Source organism: Amblyomma americanum, chromosome 1 (assembly GCF_052857255.1).
Source record: "Amblyomma americanum isolate KBUSLIRL-KWMA chromosome 1, ASM5285725v1, whole genome shotgun sequence".
Taxonomy (NCBI): domain Eukaryota; kingdom Metazoa; phylum Arthropoda; class Arachnida; order Ixodida; family Ixodidae; genus Amblyomma; species Amblyomma americanum.
The window spans coordinates 429,114,368-429,137,287 of NC_135497.1; the positions used below are offsets into that span (position 1 = coordinate 429,114,368).

Here is a 22,920-nt window from a genome sequence, read left to right on the forward strand (position 1 = left end):
TTGAGAAAGAAACGGCACTATAGTTCGTAGATACAATGGGCAGAGTAAATGAAATGGGCATAGCGTTAACGGTGTGCACCATCCTCTCCAAGCGCCACAACGATTCTCGACTCACAATGCGTGCTTACACATAACTCTAGTGGATACGTCACGTACTGCTGCATCAGTGCAAGCAAAAGCCTGACTTGACTCTTTCTCTAGGCGCGGCCTCCTCGTGTCAGCTGCGCAAGGAATGCCCGTTGCCAGCACATCAAATATAATCAAATACCCTCGACCCATGTACACAAGGGCAATGGGAAGTAAACTGAAAAACCATGGTGAGTCGTCGTCGAGGATGCGCTGCAGTTGTTAAAACACGACACGCTTTATGTCGTCAGAAAAATTGAGGGGTCATCTTTTGGCATGTAAACTGTTGCTTATATGCGGCGTAAATATTTTACCTCCGGTTTCTTACGCAACAGGCTTCTGTCTTTGAAATGTTTCAAGTTTCTAGTATCCCCGCTGAATTATCAGCGATGCATCTTGGGCTTGAAGAAAAAGTGGCGAAGAAAATGAAGACCGCATTCCGGCACGCGCAGCGCTGGCTGCGCTCGTGCAGCGCTTCCAGAACTCCGCTGAGCCGTTCCCAGAACCTGACCCCAGAGGGCGGCTGTCTTGAGCTCGTCTCCTAGTGTCCTTGACAGCGGTCATCCCAAGATTCCCCCGGAACATCGCGCTAGGAGGAGTGGTGGGCTGCCTTTGCCCCGAGGAGCTGTCTGCATGCCTCGAGAAGGACCAGCACTGGCCAGGCCTGCTTCTTCTGCGCAAGAAGCTCGAGTTCGTCGGCGCCCGCTGTGCGCAGGTGAGCCCCACCTTTCATTCGTGCGGGCGACACTTCTTCGGTGAGGCCCGCAAGGCTAGCTTCAACGCTGCCACTCCGACCCCTTGAATGAAGACAAAGCTCCTAGTGGTCGCGTGTACTATGTACTGGTAACGGAATTCGGCGTAATTCACGCACATGCTATTGTGCTTGAGAAGCCCAGGCACTTTATGCCTCAAGCTTGGTATTGGCCTTAATGTTTCCAAGCCGGTGCCGAGAGCCTGTACCTTATGTAGTATATCCTATGATTTCAAACCAGCATATCACCCCGTTCATATGTCGTGGGTACCACTGTTTGATTACATATGTAGTGAAAACTGTTTTGTAGATGGCGCCTTCGTTGCTTTTTGAACAGTACTCCTCTACTCACGGTGAATATGCGATTCTTTATGTGGAATGGGGACGCCAGTACGGGTTTTGGTTGAGAGTTAGTCGGCGCGAACTCTTCGCATTGCAAATAGTGAACGATGTATAGTTATTTGTGTTGACCATGGGGAATTTATTAAATTCTTCCCATGCCATTTCCGTCTTTTTGTGTTAAAACAATTCCATTGGACATAATTTCTCAGTCCCCACGGGGACATCCGCAGGTTCACTGACGGAATTTTTCATGACTGTTTTCAGTCCCCTCGATTATTTATTGTCAGGTTTTTCTTTTATAATCTGCGCTATGAGCAGCTACGTCCTTTAGTTACTATCAGTATGACATTTACTATTGGCAGCAAAAGTTTATGGAACACAAGTGTGCGGAAAAAAAATTATTTCCGCGCATGAGGGGACGTACATGCTCTATTAGTTGGGAACAGCACCGCGCGACTGGGTCGCGAGGCAGAGCTACAACTTTTTTTCCCCCCGAGAACACACGTCCCGCCAATTTTGCTGCCGAAAGTACTTAATCGCGCATTTGTGCTCGCCTTACAAGCAAGATGTAGACTTGACATATAAGGGACTACCATGAATTCTCATCCGTGAATCCCATTTATGCTTTTCTATACAATTATAGGAACATGTTTGTTAAGTACAGCCATACTTTCGAGAGCCACGCTAAATATGAGTCACACGCGCAAAGCATGCGGCTTGCTTGTCGTGAGAGGAGTTCATACTGGTTCTAGTACAATGCGACCTGTATATTCCTGCACAATGAACGTAAAGTGCTCCTGAGAGAGTGACGTCTAATGTGACTGAAATAAACTCGGAATAACTTTACTCTGGTTATTAATGTATACACAGTCCTAGAACCCGTAGAGCTTAAAACACCGACCATAATGTTACAGACCACGCTTCGGGCTTCAGACTCTTGTCACGCCTTACCTTGTTATACTTATATATTTTAGCACATGCCGAAGGTGAGTACGTGTTTGAACAAATGAAACCCTCATATCTTCGCTTCGGAACGCATCAGAAAATTTCAAACGCCGAAGCATGGCACCGTAATATTTTGGCAGCACCTATGCGTTTTAGAAACCAGCACGTGCATGTTATCAATAAGTATTTCGTCTTATTTTTAACATTTTCCCAGTAAAAAAAAAATGATGGCTAAAAAATGCAGGAGTCTGGTTCTGGTTTGGGGACTATATATCTCAGATAGCGGCCGAAATATGCTTTAGCAGATGTTCCCTACTTTAACATTAACTAAACGGCGTTTTTTTTTTTGCTTTGGCCCCGAAGTTGCAGCAGGGAACAAACCACTGCGTTTATCAAGCAGTCACCATTTTTGGTAAGTGCCGGGGCTTCGTGAAACACTACACGCGTATATCCTTGGCCCCAGGACGAGGCCAAGCTGGACCCTGTGGTGCTGTTGCCCAACGTGCACGCGTGCGTGGGCTCTACCCGCAACGCCACTCGCATCGCCGACCAGCGCATTTTGCTCGCGTGTCTCTCCTGCTATGCCCAGCTGAGCGAGGACACGAGTGGTGAGTACAGCCACTACCAGGCGCCGCATTTTGTAGCGTTTAATTTCGTTTTTCATTTTTCTGGTCCCCTGTCAGCCGTTAGTACCGGCGACGTAGGCGGTGGGATTAGGCGTCACTGGTCGGGGCAGTAACACGTCCATGATGCTAATTCTTTGCACAGACGCATTCCATATTTATGTCCGAAGAATGAATGAGAACGACGAACGGTTTGCCGTGACTGGGGCGCTTTATCGGCGCTCATCCTTTCTCGGCAGAGAAACTGTGTGGTGGTTGTGCGACGAAATGGCCATCTCTGTGACTCAGCTGCACTCGATGCGGCGGCGCTGCGACCAGACCAGCCGTGTCTGTGACTGGTCCTCCGAGTCCCAACCCACTGCTGCTTTCGTCAAGTTAGGCGTCATGGCCAAGTGAACCGAAAACGAAATGAAACGGGGTTAATTACGTTCCCGGTTCTGTTTTTCAGTGTGGCCGTGTCGAATAGGGCATCCTCAACTGTATGTCTGCAAGGCACTGAGCAGCCTAAACCTGGCATTGCCAGGAGCGTTTAATATTACTTCTGAAAAAAAAATAAAAAACATTGGACAGCATGCCTGCATCAGTCTTAGATACTTTCACAGTATCTAATATGCTGAACCCGGCGACTGCTGCTGCAGTCCGAAATGTTTCAACTTCCTCCCATTATAATAAGGGAGTAATTACTCATTGGCGTCCACCCGAGCGCAGCCATACGGCTACAAATGGAAGCTATACAGCTTTCTCAGAAAACTTCGCAGTTAAAAAAAAATCGTCCTGGTCGGGGGTTTTTCTCTTTTTCTTTAACTGCGAAGTTTTCTGAGAAAGCTGTATAGCTTTCCTTTGTAGTCGTATGGCTGCTCTCGGGTGGACGCCAGCGAGTAATTACTCCCTTATTACAAATCTACTCCACCTTGGGGGATTCCCCTAAACCATTTGACCAACTCTGTTTCCTCCCATCATATGCTATATTTAGAAAAATAGGCGCGCTAACACGCAACGGTAATTTCCATCCGGAAAACAACGACTCTGTCTTGTAGCGGAACGGCGATGGATGAAAAGGCGCGTCACAACAGTGACGCACCTTTTCAGCTTTCAACGCAGGAAATACAATGAACAGTCAGTCCCTAAAGTTCGTAACACTTTTATCAGCTACTGCAATGCTCCGTGCTTTACCTTCGATCCAGTGCTGAAAGTATAGAAAACCAAATCATCTCGTATCAATAGTTATTCTGTATTTGTACCTAATGTATATTACCCCCTAGCTACCACTATCCTTTATCACTATTGCTCCCCCATTTTTTTACGACTCCCTGTCCTTTTCTTCCCCCTAGCCGCAGCTCATGTGCTTCAGGTTTCTATGGCAGATGCCGCGGCTATAGCAACATCATCTCCTTCCATTGTTATGTCTTTGAATCTGGAAAGACATAGACCGCGATGCTGATTAACGAACCTAATTTATATGTCCCTTGTTTCAGGAAACATTTATTGCAAAAAGCCCTCTTTACAACTACACGTCCGTAATGTCGAGCTTCAATATTTCGTAAGATGTATTCCCTCTGCAAGGGCCCGTATTTCGTAGGCCTCACTGCAAGTTAGCGGAATTTCGTAGACTGCTGCGGAGTCGCACTTCACGAGCGGCGTGGCATGTATTGCTCATCGCAGCGACCACCCTGCATGGGGCTAAAATACACACAGGCACAGCGCACATATTCAGCCACTCGGAATATGTACGGTGTGTCTATGCTTCGTGACAGTTAGGTTGCGAGTAACAGGCAGAGCGAATACGTTTGGCGCATTTTCCAAACTGTGGTAGATAATGTACTATCGGGAACCAATTCGGCCCTCACCTGTCTAGTAGGCCTGTTCAAGCAAGCACAACCAAAGGCAGTAACTTATTTTTTGTTCAGTCTGCTAACCTTATTGCTTAAGCTGCCCTGCAACGGGCTTCATTTAGTTTTATGGGGCTTAACATCCCAAAGCGACTAAGGCTATGAGTGGTGCGACCTTGCTTGCAAGGATGCGCACACCCTACCGACCATTACTGTTATTTTTTCTTTGCCATTTGTCAGTATATCTCCCACTTGTCGCCTTCCGCTGCGTCAGATGACCTGGCCGTGCTTCCCACGGAGAGAGCCAGGGGGGGCCTCGCACTCTGATCTTCCGAGGAAATCAGGTCAGAGCCTTGCCGGCCCACCCAAAACAGAAGTTCTTTCCCAAAGGTGCCGTGGTTGGAGGTGGCTTTTGACTGCGTGGGGAGAAGTTAGTTGTACTCCGGACGCCGACCGACGAGCAGCTAGCTCCGCTGACTGCTCGAGCGTTCCGAGAGATGTGCAGTTGTTGGCTATCGATCGTTTGTACTTAATCTGTAGATAAATTCAATGAGTTAAGTTTTCATCGACTGCATCATGTCTGATCATTTATGATTAGGCCACCTAATGGCGGCAGCGACGCACAGTTATAACAATGAGGGGCGCTGCAGTGAAGGGCTCCGGAAAAGACCACCTCTGGTTCTTTAACGCGCCCTAAAGTAGCATCGTACACGGGCCTCTACAATTTCGCCTCCATCTAAATTCGACTGCCGCGGCCAGGATCGAATTCGCGTCGTTCGGGACAGCATGCGAGTGCCATAACCACTGAGCCACCGCGGCGGCGCCCTGCAACAGGTGTGCGCAAGGATTCCCTAAGGAAATAGACTGAAGTGATGGCGTTTTTACTGTCTTTGGAACTACAGATTCATGTGAGGTCGGTATAGATTCATTTATGAGACGGTATCTGACGCCAAGGTAATGTTAATATCTAAAAGCTGCAATTCCTTATGATCTGCTAATTCTTAAACGACAGCGAGAGCTCTCCCATGGAGTTTAAAAACGGTTAAAACTTATTTCTCACAACCCGTGTTCATGCTGTTAGGGTTCTCTTTAAAAACAGCCAAATAACCGGCCTCCTAGTTAGACGCTCAGTGAACTCTCTCATCTTGTAAACGGCACAACGAGAACACGACCAGTACTCGCCAGGAAGGTATTTTGTAGTACAGGTGCCACACAAGATTCAATACAGGCACCCTTGCGCTGAACAAGGTCCTAATGAACAAACTAAATATAGGTTGAGAAGAAAGTAGATGGCTTGTGCAGTCACACGTGCCTGCACAAAAAAGGGACAAGAAATCAGGGCTCTATCTCAAATCTTTGACTATTCAGACAAAAGCCAGTGCTCTTCATCGCAAAGACGGAAATTTGCCTCTCATCTACGCAAGATGCTTCAGTTCATTCATGTGCCGTATATAAAAAGCGGCTCTGCTACGCTTTGCCTCATTGCGAACGAACCAGAACGTTTTTTCGTCACCTTACTTTCGGTGGGCTTCATGTACCATGCGGGATTCCGTTAGACTTTAACTTCAACTAAATAAAGGTTGCGTTGGATATAATTCAGGAAGTCATAAATTGTCCAATACGATGAACAGTCAACTCGCACATCAACGTGCAATATTGTTGAATTAAGGCATTTCAACAACTTTTTTAAAACAATTGCAAAAATTGCCAGTGTGCCTCTAGGCTCACAGCTTCAAGAATATTTTTGGGCGGTTGGTGTGTGCATGAAATGCTTTCGTTTTTATTCTAAAGCTGCCCTTTATAATCACCTTTAGGAATGCGTGAATAAATCGTGATGCATCCATTCTCATGCAAAGGCTTTTCCCCGCACCATTAGCGTTGTTATAAAGCCACTACCTGTTGTCTGTTAGATTTTAATTTTAGCGTAAAAACAGGTGCAAAGGCTTCATCGTTGTCAAGAATGGAGGAGCCCAGCAGCTTCATATCGAATAGCAAGCGTTTCTTCCCCTTGAACAATGCAAATGTTGGGCCAGTCCCCCTTCTGTCCATCTCGACGGAGCGGAAAGTTTTTTCTTCTTTTTTCTCTCACCCGAGGAGCCTGCTATTAGGACAACAAACCTTCTTATTCGAGTCCAAGCCTCTCGCTTCGATGAGTTAAGCACGGCGATTTATGTTATTTTTTTTGTTTTATGGGGCTTTAACGTCCCAAAGCGACTCAGCCTATGAGGGACGCCGTAGTGGAGGGCTCCATAAATTTCGACCACCTGGGGTTCTTTAACTTGCACTGACATCGCACAGCACACGGGCCTCTAGAATTTCGCCTCCATCGAAATTCGACCGCCGCGGCCGCACGGCGATTTATGGATGGATAGGAAACGTTTATGCTACATTATTTGCAAAAATACGATTTTGCGCGAAATGAGCGCAATTCATGGTTTTGAAAAGCATAACTTCTTTGCAATATAGCATCACGCAGGAATGACCCAACAAGACGGAACGATTTATTCAGGCAGCCCCTTTTATAGCCCGCCGGTGAGGTGACGTTGTGATCACGTGGTCAAGCCAAGGTTTGCCGACGACGCATCATCTCTCCCCCCTTAAAGAGGAAAGCGTACAGGTGGCCGTCGCTGTCTTGTTGATCTTCGCAAACCAGGCGGGCCAGTTTCCGTCCCGGATGCTTCTGGGCTATCTTGCGACGTGGTCGGAGCGTCGTCCGCAGGTTCCCGCTTGCCAACTTCTCCAGGGGCTCTGTCTTCTGATTCAGTCCGACGTCTCAGTTGGTCCAAGTGCCGCCGCTGAAGACCTTGCTCCGAGTCAACGGAGACCATCCTGGAGCCCTGTCGACCATGCACTACTCCTGGAATCCACCTGCGACCTGCTCCGAAACTGCGCATCCAGACCGGTTCTCCCACATCCAATTTAGTCGCACCTACTCTTCGCTGGCTTTCTGCCGACTTCTCACCGGGCGTGATGCAATCCATCTTTGTTCTTATCTGGTAGCCGAATAAGTGTTCCGCGGGCGACTTGCTATGCTTAACAGGCGTTCGGCGATATCGGAACAAAAACCGAGCTATACGCATTTCCAGGTCTTTTCCAGGGTTTTTCTTTAGCCCTTCCTTGAGCGTGCGCACAGCTCTTTCGGCTAAACCATTCGATTGTGGGTGATAAGGGGCTGTTGTGAGTTGCTTTACGTTGTTTCGTGCCAGAAACTCGCGAAAAACGGCGCCCACAAATTGTGGACCGTTATCTGAAACGAAGGTTTTTGGAAGGCCGAAGCGTGCAAATATTGACCGTAGTGCGTCCACCGTTGTTTGCGATGTGGCAATTTTCATTGGAATTGCTTCTATCCATTTTGTTTCAGAGTCTACGACGACCAATACCATATGTCCGTCCATTGGGCCTGCGAAATCTGCGTGTAGTCTGCTCCATCTTTCCCCGGTTGCTGGCCACGCCAAAGGTATCTGTGCCGGTGGCATCGCAGCGGCCTGTGCACAAATAGAGCATGATTTCACCAGTCGCTCTATGTCAGAATCCAGACCCGGGTACCAAAACAGCGTTCTCGCCGTGCTTTTCATGGACGTCATACCAGGGTGCGTCTCATGGAGCAGCCCCAACAAACGCTTTGCCGCCGCCATAGGTAGAACAATGCGATGTCCCCAGTACACCAAATTGTGGCTCACGGTTAGCTCTGTTCTTCTGTTGAAGTACGCCCGGAGATGCTCAAGATCCTGCGGTAGATACGGAGGCCATCCGTCGGCAATCCACCTTTTGACCTGTTGAAGAGTGGCGTCTCGGTTTGTCATTTGTTCAACCTCCCGGGCGCCGACCGCCGTTTCCTCAAGACACTGGGCATACAAAACGTACTCGTCGGGAGCGACATCCCGCGGCTCCGTAACCGGCAATGGCAAGCGACTGAGGGCGTCTGCATTGGAATTCCCGCTGCCCTTGCGGTACTGCAATGTGTAGCTGTAGTTGCCAAGGAACAAGGCCCAGCGCTGGATTCTCGCAGCCGCCATCGGTGGTATTGGTTTGCCTGGATTGAATAAACCAGTAAGAGGCTTGTGGTCGGTTACTAACACGAACCGATGTCCATACAAGTAGTCCTTGAACCGTGCGACGCCGAACACCAGTGCTAGTGCTTCTTTTTCTAACTGAGAGTAGTTACGCTCTGCCTTTGTGAGTGTCCTGGACCGGAATCCGATGGGGTAGTCAACACCGTTCACACGGTGGGACAAAACGGCCCCAATGCCTACTGATGACGCATCGCACTCAAGCCGCAGTGGCTTATCCGGGTCGTAATCGTAATAAGCAAGGAACTTGGAAGCCACAATTGCCTGCTTAACTTTCTGAAGCGCTTTTTCTTGTTCCTTGTTCCACTCCCACTTGGCCCCTTTAGCTAGGAGGGCGTACAGCGGAGCCAGCACAGTGGCCAGATTGGGCAAGAACTTGCCGTAATAATTTACAAGTCCGAGAAAAGCTTTCAGCTCACTCACTGAAGTAGGTTCTGGGGCTTCGATAACAGCCTTGATGTTATCGTCCTTTGGTCGCAGACCCTTAGCGTCGATCCGATGGCCGAGAAAAGTGACTTCGTCTTGCCGGAATTTGCACTTATCCTTGTGCAGTCGGAGACAGTACTCCCGCAGGCGTTGCAGCACCCTCTTCAGCCTTGATACATCGTCCTTTTTTTCAGCGATGATAATATCATCCAGGTACACCTGAACTCCTGGAATATCGCCCAGCAGCGCGTCCATCCGCCTCTGGAATATAGCTGGAGCAGAACTTATGCCAAAAGGTAATCGGTTGAAACAGAAGAGGCCTTTCTGAGTGTTCAGCACTGCTATCTTTTTGGCATCCGCGTCTAAAGGTAGCTGGTTGTAGGCTTGGCGTAAGTCCAACGTCGTAAATACTTCTCCGTCATTCAGCTTAGCAAAAATGTCGTCCACTCGAGGCAACGGGTACTGTTCCATCACTGTGGCTGCATTCACTGTCATACGAAAGTCTCCGCACACTCGGAGAGACCCATCGCCCTTTAAAACGGGTACCACTGGTGTTGCCCATTCGGCGGTTTTCACAGGCGCCAGGACATCTTGCGCAACCAGTTGGTCCAGCGCTTCAGACATCTTGTCCCTCAAAGCGTAGGGAACCGTACGGGCCTTAAAAAACTTTGGACACGCATTCTATTTCAGCTGCAATGTGACCGGTGGTCCCTTGCATACGCCGAGTCCTGGAGCAAACACGTCAGCATATTCGTTGAGCAGCTCTTGCAGTTCCGTGCTGTCAGCTTTTATCTCAACTGGTTGCACACTCGCGACCACACGCGACAGCATTGCCACCCCAGCCTCGTTGAATGCCTTGATTGTGTCTCTGCCGCACAAAGATGGTCCGACGCTGTCGACCACTACGACCGTACCCGGAATGCCTTTCCCGTCGCATGTAGCCGTCATACTGAGCTGTCCGACAACTGGAAGTTCGCCCAAGAGGCAGGATAGCTTAAGCTGTGATTTGCGCAACGGCGGCCACAGCGCCTCGTACTTCCGGAACGTCGCTACGGAGATGACACTCACGGGTGATCCTGTGTCCACCAGCATAGTAAGAGGGACGTTATTCCAATTAATGGCCTTGTAAATTGGCCGAACCTTGCGGATGCTGGCTTCTTGGTGGAGAACCGCTGCAATAGTGTACAGGGCTTCGCTGTCGTCCGAGCTCGTGTCCCCTGCTGCTGCCATTGCGTAGGAGCCCTGGCGTCGTTGGCCTCCCGGGTGCGATGCGTGCCGAAGGAAACTTGTGCTGGACTGGCACATTCGGCGCAGATGTCCTCGTTTGCCGCACCGGTAGCACACCGCGTGAAGGTGTTTGCATTCCGCCTCGGTGTGCGACTCGCCACCACACCTGCCACATGTATCGCACTTCTCCAGCCTTGGGCGCGGCTTCGATGAACGACTCTTTTGACGGGCAAAATGTACCTCTCCTGGCTCTGAAGAGTGCATGCTTTTGGCGTTCTGGGAGGCTTTCTGTGCCGAGACAACAAAGTCTTCCGCCTCTTCTAGTGTAAGCTTCCGTTGAGTCAGTAAGTGTCGCCGGACGTCTTCATCTTGCACACCGCACACAATTCTGTCCCGTAACATGCGCTCCAGTGACGTTCCGAAGTTGCACTTCTCCGCTAGCCGCCTAATTTCCGCAATGAAGTCCTGGGCAGACTCCCCGTCTTTTTGCGAGCGCCTGAAGAAAGCATAACTTGCAGCGATCTCGTTAACTTGCGGAGCATAGTGGTCTTCCAAATGCTGGACGACTTCTTGGTAACTCAGCTCATTCACTTGTTTTGGATGACACCGCCCCTGCACCACTCGCACCGCACTGTCTGTGAGCGAAGCTATGAGCAGCGCTCGCTTCTTCGTTGGTTCCGCGATGCTATGGGCTTCGAAGTAAGCCTCCAGCCGAACACGATACGTAGGCCACGTACCTTCTGCATCCGTGAATTCCGGTGGCCGCCCGGCACTCATTCTTGCGCACGTAAGTTCGCCTAGCGCCGGCGCGCTATCTCGTCGCCACTGCAATATAGCATCACGCAGGAATGACACAACAAGACGGAACGATTTATTCAGGCAGCCCCTTTGATAGCCCGCCGGTGAGGTGACGTTGTGATCACGTGGTCAAGCCAAGGTTTGCCGACGACGCATCATTCTCAAAGTAGGCTCACTGCTAAAATCATATCGAGATGGTTGTAAGCTGTTTTTGCTTGGCATCAACTGTGCATCAGTTTTGTCTCCGAACCGCACTTTCGATGCAGTCCGAAAAGATCCGCTGGTCTCGAGGACGCCGGCCCTCGCTAATATGAGCGCGAAAACTTTGCAAGCGAGATTATCTATGCCATGCGAGCAGATCGACAATGTCCTCACTTTACGCTGAAACATGCCGCACGTGGTTACTCTTCCGCTCGCAGTCCTTGTGGAGAGCCTCGCGAGTTTATCTCCGTCTCGGCGGTCTCCCGCGTCCAGTGCCAGCTAGCCGAATATCCCGACGTCGACTGCAGCGACGAAGGCACCGACGGCGGCACTTTGGGTGGGCTTGTGCTCGGTCCCGACGAATGGCTGCCAGCGGATGGATGGATGGAAGGTAGGAGGGTCTGCTTTGAAACGAGTTGATGGCAGTTGCCACCGTCCTCAGCTTTTTTTCTTTATTTTTATTTAACTCTATTGTAAACTATTAAAATTCGCCATTTTCTTTAAATATGTCTTCCTACACTTCCAACCTTATATCCCCTCTCTGCTTTTGAGTCACCAATCTTCCAGTCGCTTTTTGCTAACTTCCACCGCAGATTTATTTACGTCACTGTGCTAGGGCCTCAGGAAAAGTCGCTCTGCCTGCATCGACATCCGGATGGATACCGTCATATTTGAGTATGAGGTGTTCAGTTGTTTCTACAGATTTAGCACACAGCACATGTGTCATCATCTGCGTTAAAATCTTTTTTTTAGCTGCGCGTTCTAAGACATCCTGACCTCGCTTCAAAGAGTAGGGCACTGCCTCTCGAGTTACATAACTCTTCCTTCGTGATCTGCCTTTTCCAATATCGATATAGTTCTACACTATGCTTCTTTACCATTGAATTTATCGAATTTTACCTCCCGCGTTTTTAACCTGTCGTTTAAGAATTTTACCTCCCGCGTTTTTAACCTGTCGTTTAAAGCTCTTTCTTTGTCCTCGTGTCTGGCATAACTTACTGGCTAGCTTTCCAGTTCTTTTCCGCCATTTTGAGTCAACGCTCTTTCTGTATAGGTATTTAAATACCTTAGCTGCCCACCTGTTGTTGTGCAATTTCCTCAGGAGTTCTTCATGCACTATTTTGCTCTGAGCTTCCAGTGTTTCGAACGATGCCCAGCCCATATCCCCCTATATTGCCTCGATTGTGGTTTTCCCGTGGGCACTTAGTGCTTATCTTCCAACAGCTCTCTGATTTACCTCAAATCTCGACTGAACTTCTTAAGCACAGAACTGCATTCCCCAAAGTAAGCCCCGTCACCATTATTCCTTTCCAAATACCTCTTAGTGCTTCATGCCTGCTGTACCCCCACAATGCCCTATGTTTCATTATCCTGGCATCTCTTTGCCCTTTTGTTATGAGAGACTGCTCGTGCTTTTCCCTGTACATCTGCCCTTCGTTTACCCATACCTCTAGATATGTGTATTCGGTCACTCGAGGTATTTCATGACCTTGTATTGTGAGCTCCTGATCAGTTGTATCGTTGAAAATTATAACACCTGACTTAGTTGCGCTAAAACTGAGACCTAAAGTGTCTCATTCGTCTCCACAGCAATTAACCACAGTTTTGAAAATCTTCCTGGCGATCTGCTAACGGTATAATATCGTCCGCATGCATTAAACCCGGCAGTTGCTCAACGACCTTTCCACCTAATCAGTACGACAGATTATAACCTAGATTGCCTCCTTGTAGCCTTCTTTCCATATTTATATGATGCATCAAGAGCAACGGTGATAGAGGACAACCTTGCCTTAATCCTTTGTGTACCTCGGCAGTTGTCGTACTTTTAATCTCTTCCCATTTTATTTCACCTTTATTTTCTAGAGATATTTCCTGCAGAAAATCAGTTAACTTATGACCGGTAATTTCATATTTTAATATTTTCCACGGGAGTTCCCTGTTCACGTTGTTGTACGCACCGCTTATGTCGAGAAAGGCTAAATTCAGAGGTATGTGTTCCGCCTTAGCTATTTCTATGCACTGGGTAAGCACGAACAGGTAATCATCTAAGCGCCTACCACTTCTGAACCCGTTCTGAAGTTCTCCGAGTATTCTATTACTTTCTACCCATGACTGCATTTTTATTTTCACCGCCTGCATCGCCAGCCTGTATGTAACTGATGTTATCGTAATCGGTCGGAAGGATTTTCTGTTCATCTTATCGCCTTTCCCTTTATAAATCAAATTTTACTTTGTTTCCTGCTGTGCGGAATTTGCTTATTTGTTATGACTGCCTCCAGTGCTTTCATTATCGTTTCCTTGCCTCTTGAGCCAAGTTAATAAGCTAGATCGGAATTTCGTCTTTTCCTGCGGTGTATTTTGGAGTATTTGCTTCCGCCTTTTTCCAGTTAAGACTGGTCAATTCTAAGTTGTTTTCTCTTGTACTGACCTGTATTGCTCCCTCACTTGGGGAAATTACCATATCGTCATTCCTAAATGACTGAGCTATAACTGATTATGTGCTTTACGGCGACATCTCTATCGTAAACATTTTCCCTCGGCATCTTGAATCTCTTCCTGCTTTATTTGATTTGGTTTATTCAGCCAGCTTATTTGGCTGCAAAATTTATTTGGCCCCCCTTTAGTTGAATCGCGAACTGCAGCCAGCCAGCGATCAGAGGACTGCTTTATTTTAGCCAGGACGAGGACCTGTACGTACTGTTTCTTTTCTCGATAATATTCCAATTTTTGGCCTATTTCCTCTTCAGATAACTGCGCCCTCTTTTCTTCTCTGTGGTCCCTTGAAGCCAACCGTCGTTGTCCGATGGCCTCCCTAATTTCCTTATGCCACCAACTTGGTGGCTCCCTATTTGTTCTCTAGCGATTTACTACTTTTTTTGTTTTATTTTTGTACTAATCAGTAGTTCTGATTATAATCCCACTTTTCCCTGGGGCGTTTCTCTGTAGCTTTCTATAATCTGGTCGCTGTGAGCTCTATTTGTTCGTCATTTAATTTTGCGTTCTATTTTTGACTTTTCTCTCTCTTTCTCTTGACTCTCTTTTACTTCTATGATACCCTGCGACATTACGCTGTGGTCAATGGTCGTCTGCCTGTTATGGGATTTCCATGTGATTTGTCTCTCACATTTAGTTTCTCTATTTACAGTAACTAGGTAGTGCCGCTCACTGAAGTGTAGCATTAACTTCCCTTTACACTCTGTGCATCGATCCAGATCTTCGATGTGGTCATTCATGTAACCCAGCAGAATAATATTGGCACCGGCTCCAAACTACTTTATATCGTCAATTAGACAGTTAACTAGATCTTGTTTTCTTGCCTGCATTTGTCCCCTGTGATTTCCTTTCCTTTTCCATGTCCTGTAACGGCAATTGTACCTGATACCCAGACATGCTCTTTTCAAGTTGTCTTTATTCTTTGCCAATATGTTCCTTTACGTATCAGCATACCTACCCATCCTTCCTTCTCCCTCCTCCGTTATTGTTCTGTTGGTCCCTTCCCAAACGATGGATCTTCCAGATCCCTGAGATGTGTCTCGCATATCGCGTGCACAACCACTTCTTTTTTTTCCACTTCTTTTCTTTAACTGCTGTTCTATTTCTAACCATTTCTCTCTCTCTCTCTATCCCATTGCATTCATAAGTGACTGATCCTGGTGTTAAATTTCTTGTTAGTAGTTTTCTTCCTGGACCTCCTAGTGGTCATTTTGTTGGTCTTTTCCGCCATTGTTACACTTCCTGCTTCGCTTCCACCTACCCGTACGCCCTGAGCCGCCGTGGATACCCTACAAAAGCTACTGCACGCCCTGCCAGGCGCCAGCCGATCTCTGCTCCTTGCCTTCCACTAAAAAGGATGACATCTCGTGTAAAGCCTCCGCCAAGGCGTGCTCTATGCACTTCTCTGTTTATGTCTGCCACTTCAAAGCCTTTCTCCTGGCTTATCTTCCTTATCTGTCAATTAGCAGCCACAACGCCCTTGGCAACCTCTCGACGGCCGCACCCAGCGCCACCGACTAGCAGCAGCCGCCGCCGTAGGGGCCCACCGGCCTCGGCAACGGTAAGCATTGCCGTCGATACGCACGTGGCGGCGCCTTAAGTGCTAAGGAAAAGGGGGGTAACTGTGTTAAAAAGTTGAGCTTTCAAGTCAGATTTCTTTAGGTCAAGGAGCTCTGAACCTGTGTGCGGGCACTTGCTCCGAAGCGTTCGGTTTTGCGTCTGCCTTGCTGTAGTCAAGGTACAGCCTTTGCCAAACGTATAGAGCCCAAAGGGTTTTCTTCTGGGTCATGCAGTGTGGCTCGTTCTGCATTCTCAGCGTGCCAGACCTCATGATTGTGAAACGAACTCTCATCCTCTCCCCTTTGATGCTTAGCACCGGTAGGTATGCTGGAGAACCCCACTCCGCGGTTTAAAAGCGAAACCCTTGGGCTGTGTATTTTTGACAAAGCCTGTATGTGATTTGAACGGTTGAGAACGACCAATTAAGGTCATCATCATCATATTCAACCCAGTCGCGGCCATTGCAGGAGGACAACCTCCACCATACATCTTGAATTACTCCTGTTCAGTTAAATATCTGACTCGGACGTTATAGGCATTCGCGTAGAGCGCACAAGGTCAGGGGCTAAAATTCAAAAGCCGCATCAATTTTCCACGAGTTTATAAAATAATCTAACGCGGTGTTGATGGAATTTAACAAAGGCTATTGGTGTATAGCCGGTCCCGGAGAACCAACGTGCAAATGCATACAAAGACTCGCTGTGCTAAAAGCAAAAATACGCCCTATCACAATAACTAATGGTACGTACCATGGTTTAATAGTTGGCCATCATCTCCCACAAAATTTTGATAACCAGATAGGGTCCATCCTTTGTCAAAAGTACACAGGCCAGGGGGTTTCATTCTGGGTTATGCTGTGTGCTGCGCTGCGCATCGCCAGGGGTCCGAATCTCTCGAAGATGTGAAAAGCTCTCGTCCTCACCTCTAGAAAACATAGACGGGCCCAACTGCACGGCTTAGGGTCGAATCCCTTGGGCTCTAATTCTGACGAAGACTGCACATATATCGAAATACTGTATATCATATACCGACGATTTGGATTTAGAGTGCGAATTAGGTGCACATCGGTATCGGTTTTGGTTTGAGGATTGGCTTTCAAAGGTTGCGCAGGTGTAGGTCTAAGATCGGCGAAATCGGTGAGTGGAGGGGGGGCTTGGTGTTAGCGAGTAATAAATTATGAGGCGACTTCCCGCACTTTAAGAGGGCAATGCGATAGCGGTGCGTTCTGGACCCACTGCGCACGGATGGAAGTTGATGAAGACGACGACATCCAAAGCACAGCGCGAGAGACTGCATGGCAGTTAAACACGCGGAATGGTCGGCTGCCGCGATGGCGCCGTGCATCGTCTAATGCAATGGCCAGAAAAGCTGATATGTTCGCTCTGCCACAAGTTCGAAACACACTCGCGGCTCTAGAGTGGCTGATTTTATTTTAAGTCACGGAGGCTTCAGACAAAGATCGCGAAATTCCATTAGTCTCGGCGACTATAAGCTGAAAAGTACTGTTTTACACTAAAATTTTTAATACACAATTTGAGACCTTTTAACGAATTAAGTTCGCCCGAATTTCTACATATTTCCTGATGAAATGCGTTGCTTGCGAGTCGATAGGGCGCCATACTTTTTTTCTAGCCTTCCGTAAGCGCGCCCCTGTCTTTCAGTGATAGCTAAGTCGCACGTTGGCTTTGTAATGCTAGGCAGGGCATCCAGAGTGTAGCTTCAACAATGTCCGCTTAATGCATCCGCAGGGCGTGTCCGGTACACTACGCTCTGTGCGGCCACGCTGTGCACGCGGGCCACCTGCGTGTGCTTGGCGGACCAGCGGCTGCCATCGGAGGCCTGATCGGGTGAGGCCCGATAGCCAGCGTGCCAGGCGTCCCGCATTCGGCGAGGGGGGCATGGGGACCTCCTCAGAGGGCTGCGTATACTTCGATCTCGTCGACACACCTTGACAGCCAACGGCGAGTGTGGGCTGCGGTGGCTTCCCGGCGAGACCCTTTGCCGGGTGCCCTATCCGCTCCGGGGCGCGCTCACGAGGACTTGTCAGCGCGCCTGGGGAACAGCTCGCCCAGGGGTGGGGGACTCAATGTGGCCGCGCAATTCTCGTTGTCTTATTTCTTGTTTATAAACGCACGTGATAATTTCAAGCAGCGCCTTCGTGACTATACTCTAGTTTCGCTCTTTGTGCATTGTGCCTGAGCATGCACTTTATGTACTTAATGATTCAGCGCACAGTTCTCCCTAATGCGATACAGCGCGAATAAAGACGGGGACGAAGCGAGACAAGACACCACAGTGCTGTGGTGTCTTGTCTCGCTTCGTCCCCGTCTTTATTCGCGCTGTATCGCATTATGGAAAATTACCAACTAGCCCGATCTGCCACTCTTACAGTTCTCCCTGACGAGAATGAAGCTTTGATGCCGAGATGTATTTTTTACAGCTGAATGCGAGTGAAGGATGTAAGGGATGCATACCATTCTCAGCGAATGCCTCTATCTCAATAGAAAGCAGCTCATATGAGCCGCACAGTTTGAAGACTCTGGAGCCCCGTTGCCTCGATGCAGCCAGAAGTTGTGAACGGCATGCGGTACTACTGTGTTGATTGAGGAAATATATTTGATGTCCAAGACATCCTAGGAATTAAACTACAGTCGGGTTTAGGGGCCTTGTGGCACGCATGAACAGTTGCAAAGATTTGTGGCTTTAGTCAATTTGATGGTCGTCGTCTAAAATAGACGCAGGCAAGCGAATTCAATGCTAGGTGTCAACGATCGAACGGAAATGTGAAAAGGCCGAAATGAGAGATCGTAGATCAGTGCGCGTTCGGTGTACAAATATGCCACCTTAAGCAGGGCGTGCATGATTGCTACGCCCGCTCTTGTGGCGCCATTGCTTTTACATCTTAGAGGAGACATGCAGTGTTTGGTCATCCCTTCAATGACCAAACTCTAAACCTTCTTTCTGCTTTTGTAGCTACATAATAAATGCCTCATTACGCACTCGCTTTTATAATTTTACGATCTGCGCGAAGAAGCGAGGTACCGGGAACCTTTCGTGATGACACTTTAAAATTATAAATCAGGAAAAGCGAACACAGCGAAAAAAATGACGGACGTTGCGACTGCTCCCTTTTAAACATTGTGTTCGTTCTATCTTTCACGCAAGATGAACAAAGTTCTTCAGGCTAGGTCACTGTGAAGTTGCGGTGACATGCACGTAAGAATGACGTAATGCCCCTTAGATAGACAAGGCCTAAACATTTCATCCTTTCCACGCGACCGACGTCACACGGGTGGTCGGCGAACCGATCTTGCAAACGAATACATCCGAGGATAATTGTCGCGTCTCAAAAGCTAAAAATTAACATCAACCGCTAGTTTCACCTTGACATGCGAAAGAAAGCAGGACTTTGTTCTCACGAATGCTTTTCGCTGCTCACAATAAAAAAAATGCAGCCGCGCTCGTTCTCCCGCACGATGCGAAACGAGAACCCAGGCGCAGGTTCGCCCCAGGCATCCGTTTCTTTCGACAGTAATAAAAGTTTTCTTTGACACGCATTTCTTTTCGGTACGTTCAGCAACACGAAGCGACTGAGCGACAACGAATGATGTCCAATCAATCGAGTCACCCTGAAGGTCCCAAAGCGAAAACATCTTTGGTGGTAAGATTGCAGCAGGACATTAACAAAGAAGGAGCAGAAAAGAATGCAATACGGGCCTGACACGCAACTGACAGTTTATTCGAATCGCCACTCGTATAAGTACACGATAGCGTCTTCGAAACTAAGAGGTGAAAAAAAAGCACAAACTGGCAAAATCTACCACGATTTCCTTCATTAACAATAGCGAAAAATCACCGACAACAAGCTTGAGTGGAAGTATAAACGATTTGCTTAATTCGAAATATATGGCGCTATAACGTAAATGCGCAGAGAAAATGTGCAATAAAGTAAGAAAGTTCGTTTTTCTGCACATAAGTGCATACAAGGAGTCTAATTGGAAGGCTGTGTAGTAGACTTTTTAGTGCATGTTTGCAGCAACATCAAGCAACTGTTATCAATAAATAGCTGCAGTAAGTATTTAACCTTGTTCATACAATTACACAAGTGACTGACTGCGTCTATAAAGTTTCTTCGCGCGGACCTCGTGCAATCTGCGCTCACGAACTGTACCTTTCAGCGCCCCCTTATGGTGCAAAATCTGAAGTTAGGAATCACTTCGTGAATGTCTCGTCTTTCAAAACACAATGCAGCGACACGGCACAGAAATGAGAGAAGAAAAAACGTCCTGCCTTTTCACTCAGAAGGTACACTCCCAAATCATAAAGTACGCATACATCAAAGGCAACCCAACTAGCTAGATGCATGACAAATATAAGAGGCATTAGAATGCGGGTAGAAGCATTTTTCAGGTCCAACAGGGGAACCATGGGCTCTGTTTCACCAGAAGCACTACTTCATATACTAACAACACAGATCGTTTTCGATATTGACACTGCGAATTCCGTTTTTGCAGGCATGCGCGTCGCAAAGGACGTCCATAACGCAAGCACACAAGATTAAAGAGAGGCACCCACATACCAGATTCGAAACAAACTTAAGACTGCTTAGCATTAGCATCGTCGCTCGGAATTATCGCAGAAACGACCTCTATTTAAATGTTTTCAAACAGCAGTGCGATATTATACTCGTCTGGCATAGCCAAATGAAACAAGGCACTAACATCTAACAGAGTGAATGGGCGAACACAGCGGACGGCGTTCCGTCTCGTCGTATGGTTGAAAAGTATCCTACGGTAGTTTCAAAACCGTAAGCACTAAACACAACGTAGTACATTAATGGAGAATGCACGCAACACCATTCACACCTCAGTAGTTCATCGATAAACTTGCTTTAGAACATTCATGTGAGAGGCCGACGCCAGGCCGGGCCGGATGGCAGACGCTGGTGCGAGCAGGCTGTTTCTCTTCACTATGAAGTTCTATGGCAGTGTTAGTACTTGCCTTGAAAGTGAAGTGCTTGTGCTCTCACCAGAGAGGCGTTTCTTCGCTTTCAGAGCCACTCACTCGCACACAAACAGCTGCCTTCCGTCGGCGTGAATTAGGCCTAAATCCTGACCTCTCCGTCGCTTCGTCGCTTGCTGCGAGGAAATGCCCGCCAAGATATCAAAACAGGTGATCCCTAAAGACGCGCTGGACACTTATCCGTCGATGACAGCAAGCACAGATTGCGCCGACCAAGCTTTCCAGCATAAGAAGCCCTTAAGAACGTATACGTTTACAAAACGCCACAAGCCGCAGCAGAAAAATATGGGCATGCTACGTCGGGGCGCCGTTCCGTATGTGCAGCTTGATTTTCCCAGACCAGTCTTCTTTCGTCATCGGACCACTGTCCAGGCCTTCCTTGTCTAGGGGGCATTGGATGGAGGCAGGACATTGCAGACGTGACGACACGCTTGATAGAATTTGGACAAACTTTAGTGGTGAGAATTCTCGACTGGTCTCTATAGATGACCTATATTTAATAGGCAAATAAAAAACGACGACGGGAATTTCTGGCGATTGAAAAACCTAAGACGAGACTCGCAGCATTACTCCCTTATAGAAAGGAGATGACCGAAGCTTACAATGATAGAATCATAATATAACGAATATAAAAATTAACAGTGAGCATCCATCTTCGCATGAAATCTAGAATTAAGTAAGACAAGGCACATTTCTGGCCCGGTACGCGTCATTTAGACGTTCCATGGGCGCGATATCGTTTTTGAGGTCACCATGCCTTCGGAGATTTTGGAGGGAACGCGGGAACACGGCAGGTGGTGGCCACCGCACTTCGCGGACCGCTGTCGCCAAGAGGCTGCGAGAGTAGTCGGCTAAGACGCTGCCCAGTAAGCATGACCGGCTGCTCTTTCCTAGCATGCCCCTGGTGCCGCTCATTCTCATCGGCTGCCGGTGGCAGCTCTTCACGAAGCCACGAGGCTACGCCCTCCCCTTCTCCCTCTCTTATTGCTTCTCCTGCACAGGTCCAAGCAGCGGAGGAGCCATTCTTCACTCATTCCCGATTGTCGAATCGACGTCCACGAATCAGTCACCTGGGCTGTATTATTCGTCGCGCTGAGAGATTTTAGCGATGAGCATTCGGGACTGTGTGTACAATTTAACAACTTGTCGGGAGACTTCCAGACGCTGGAGGTAGCAGCGACACCTACGTTATTTTCTTCACTGAAGATGAGCGTAGTGCCAAGCATGACCACGGCTTGCCTGCTGTCAGCAGCAATGACTGGAGTCATTTTTTATATATCTTTCACCACAGTATTTTAGGCGAAAACCACTGGTGGCAGAATGCCACTAATGTCTTGTATTCAGCGCCACCGTGCTTGGCGACCATATCGACAATGGTTTTGTTTAGGCGTCCTGTGGAGCCGTTGTTCCATGGGCAATTAGGGGGCTCTCGGCTTTGGATGGCTTATCTGGCTAATAGTGCATGATCACTTTTGTAAGCTCAGGCATAAATGCCGTTCTTCTGTCCATCGAGCCATTTGGGGGCGCCGTGGCTGTGAAGACGGTTCTCAACAATAAGATTTAACTTCTGCTCAATACTTACGGCTAAACTTTAAAGCAAAGTCTCAAGTAGATAGCCGCCATGATTATCCACGTATTTCTGGAAGTCGATACAGGTAAGAGGCCGAGCAAACACGCACCGATCTGTTGGAAGGGATCACGGTCGGCGGCGCAACCTGGTTTTGACGTCTTCATTTAGTACGCGCTATATCGAATTCTTCTCAGCATACGCGGGAACCTGATGGAGTCTGCGGTCGGGTCGTCGTTATATTGTTTTAAATTTTTTCCTTGTAGGCGAAGTAAATATAACTCAGGCCTCCTGCAGAAAACCACTGGCTTTCGAACCTCCAGTGAAAGTGACGTCTTCCTGCTCACACGGCGATGTAAGGTGCACAAGAGCCTGATGATAGTAAGCGTCGGATTGCTTTGTTTAAGGTTGTACTAAGCATAGATATCAATCTTCTGGCTGGCACCCGAGCTAGAGGCGCGGCTTGATTGGTCTAGCAAATTTGGAGCCCAACACAGCGCATGATCGCCGCTGAGAATGTAAATGGCCTTTTGCAGAGGTTGGGGTGCACGGCAGTCCGTTTCCTGTGTTCAATAATTGACCTCTGTTTTTGAGAGCGGCTTACCGTAGTTGATAGCTCTTATCCAGCCCGTCAATTACTAGAACTGCTATGGTGGCTAAATGCAAGCGACTGGGAGTAACGTTCATATCATATCCGATATCTTTTTATCAGTGTGTGAAAACGTTTGGCGCTGCAAGCGGGGCGGAAGTTCTCTAAAAGCTTTAATTCGCGGCATTTCCCAGTAGAGCGGAGCGCCTGCTTTCATCAGATGTGTCGAGTCGACAGTACACGTGAACTGTTGCTCAAGCTGTTGATAACGTGCACAAAATCCAAGCAATCTGCGGATACCCTTCTTGTCCCGCGCTAACACACGACCACATTTCTAGCGTAGACAGCGTA

General features: G+C 48.1%; 2 protein-coding genes across 2 annotated transcripts in view; both read left to right on the top strand.

Annotated features, from left to right (window-relative positions):
- Window positions 1-633, top strand: part of LOC144115871 (uncharacterized) — a 61,629-nt gene extending 60,996 nt beyond the window's left edge. The window contains exon 10 of the mRNA XM_077650464.1: window positions 579-633. Coding sequence (XP_077506590.1) covers window positions 579-618 — 40 coding nt within the window. The 3' untranslated portion in view covers window positions 619-633. The remainder of the gene's footprint in view (window positions 1-578) is intronic.
- LOC144115870 (uncharacterized) lies at window positions 420-17,543 on the top strand. The gene is made up of 5 exons (XM_077650462.1): window positions 420-841; window positions 2,628-2,772; window positions 11,557-11,729; window positions 15,298-15,392; window positions 17,140-17,543. The coding sequence occupies exons 1-5, from the start codon at window positions 760-762 to the stop codon at window positions 17,341-17,343; spliced, it is 699 nt and encodes a 232-aa protein (XP_077506588.1). The 5' UTR covers window positions 420-759; the 3' UTR covers window positions 17,344-17,543.
- The last annotated feature ends 5,377 nt before the right edge of the window (window positions 17,544-22,920 follow it).

Excerpts from the sequence above, each read along its gene's own strand:
- LOC144115870 (XM_077650462.1), top strand. The coding sequence starts at position 760 with ATGCCTCGAGAAGGACCAGCACTGGCCAGGCCTGCTTCTTCTGCGCAA. Across the intron at positions 2,773-11,556 it reads GCTGAGCGAGGACACGAGTG|TCCTTGTGGAGAGCCTCGCG; the intron begins GTGAGTACAGCC and ends TTCCGCTCGCAG. Across the intron at positions 15,393-17,139 it reads GCCCACCGGCCTCGGCAACG|GGCGTGTCCGGTACACTACG; the intron begins GTAAGCATTGCC and ends ATGCATCCGCAG.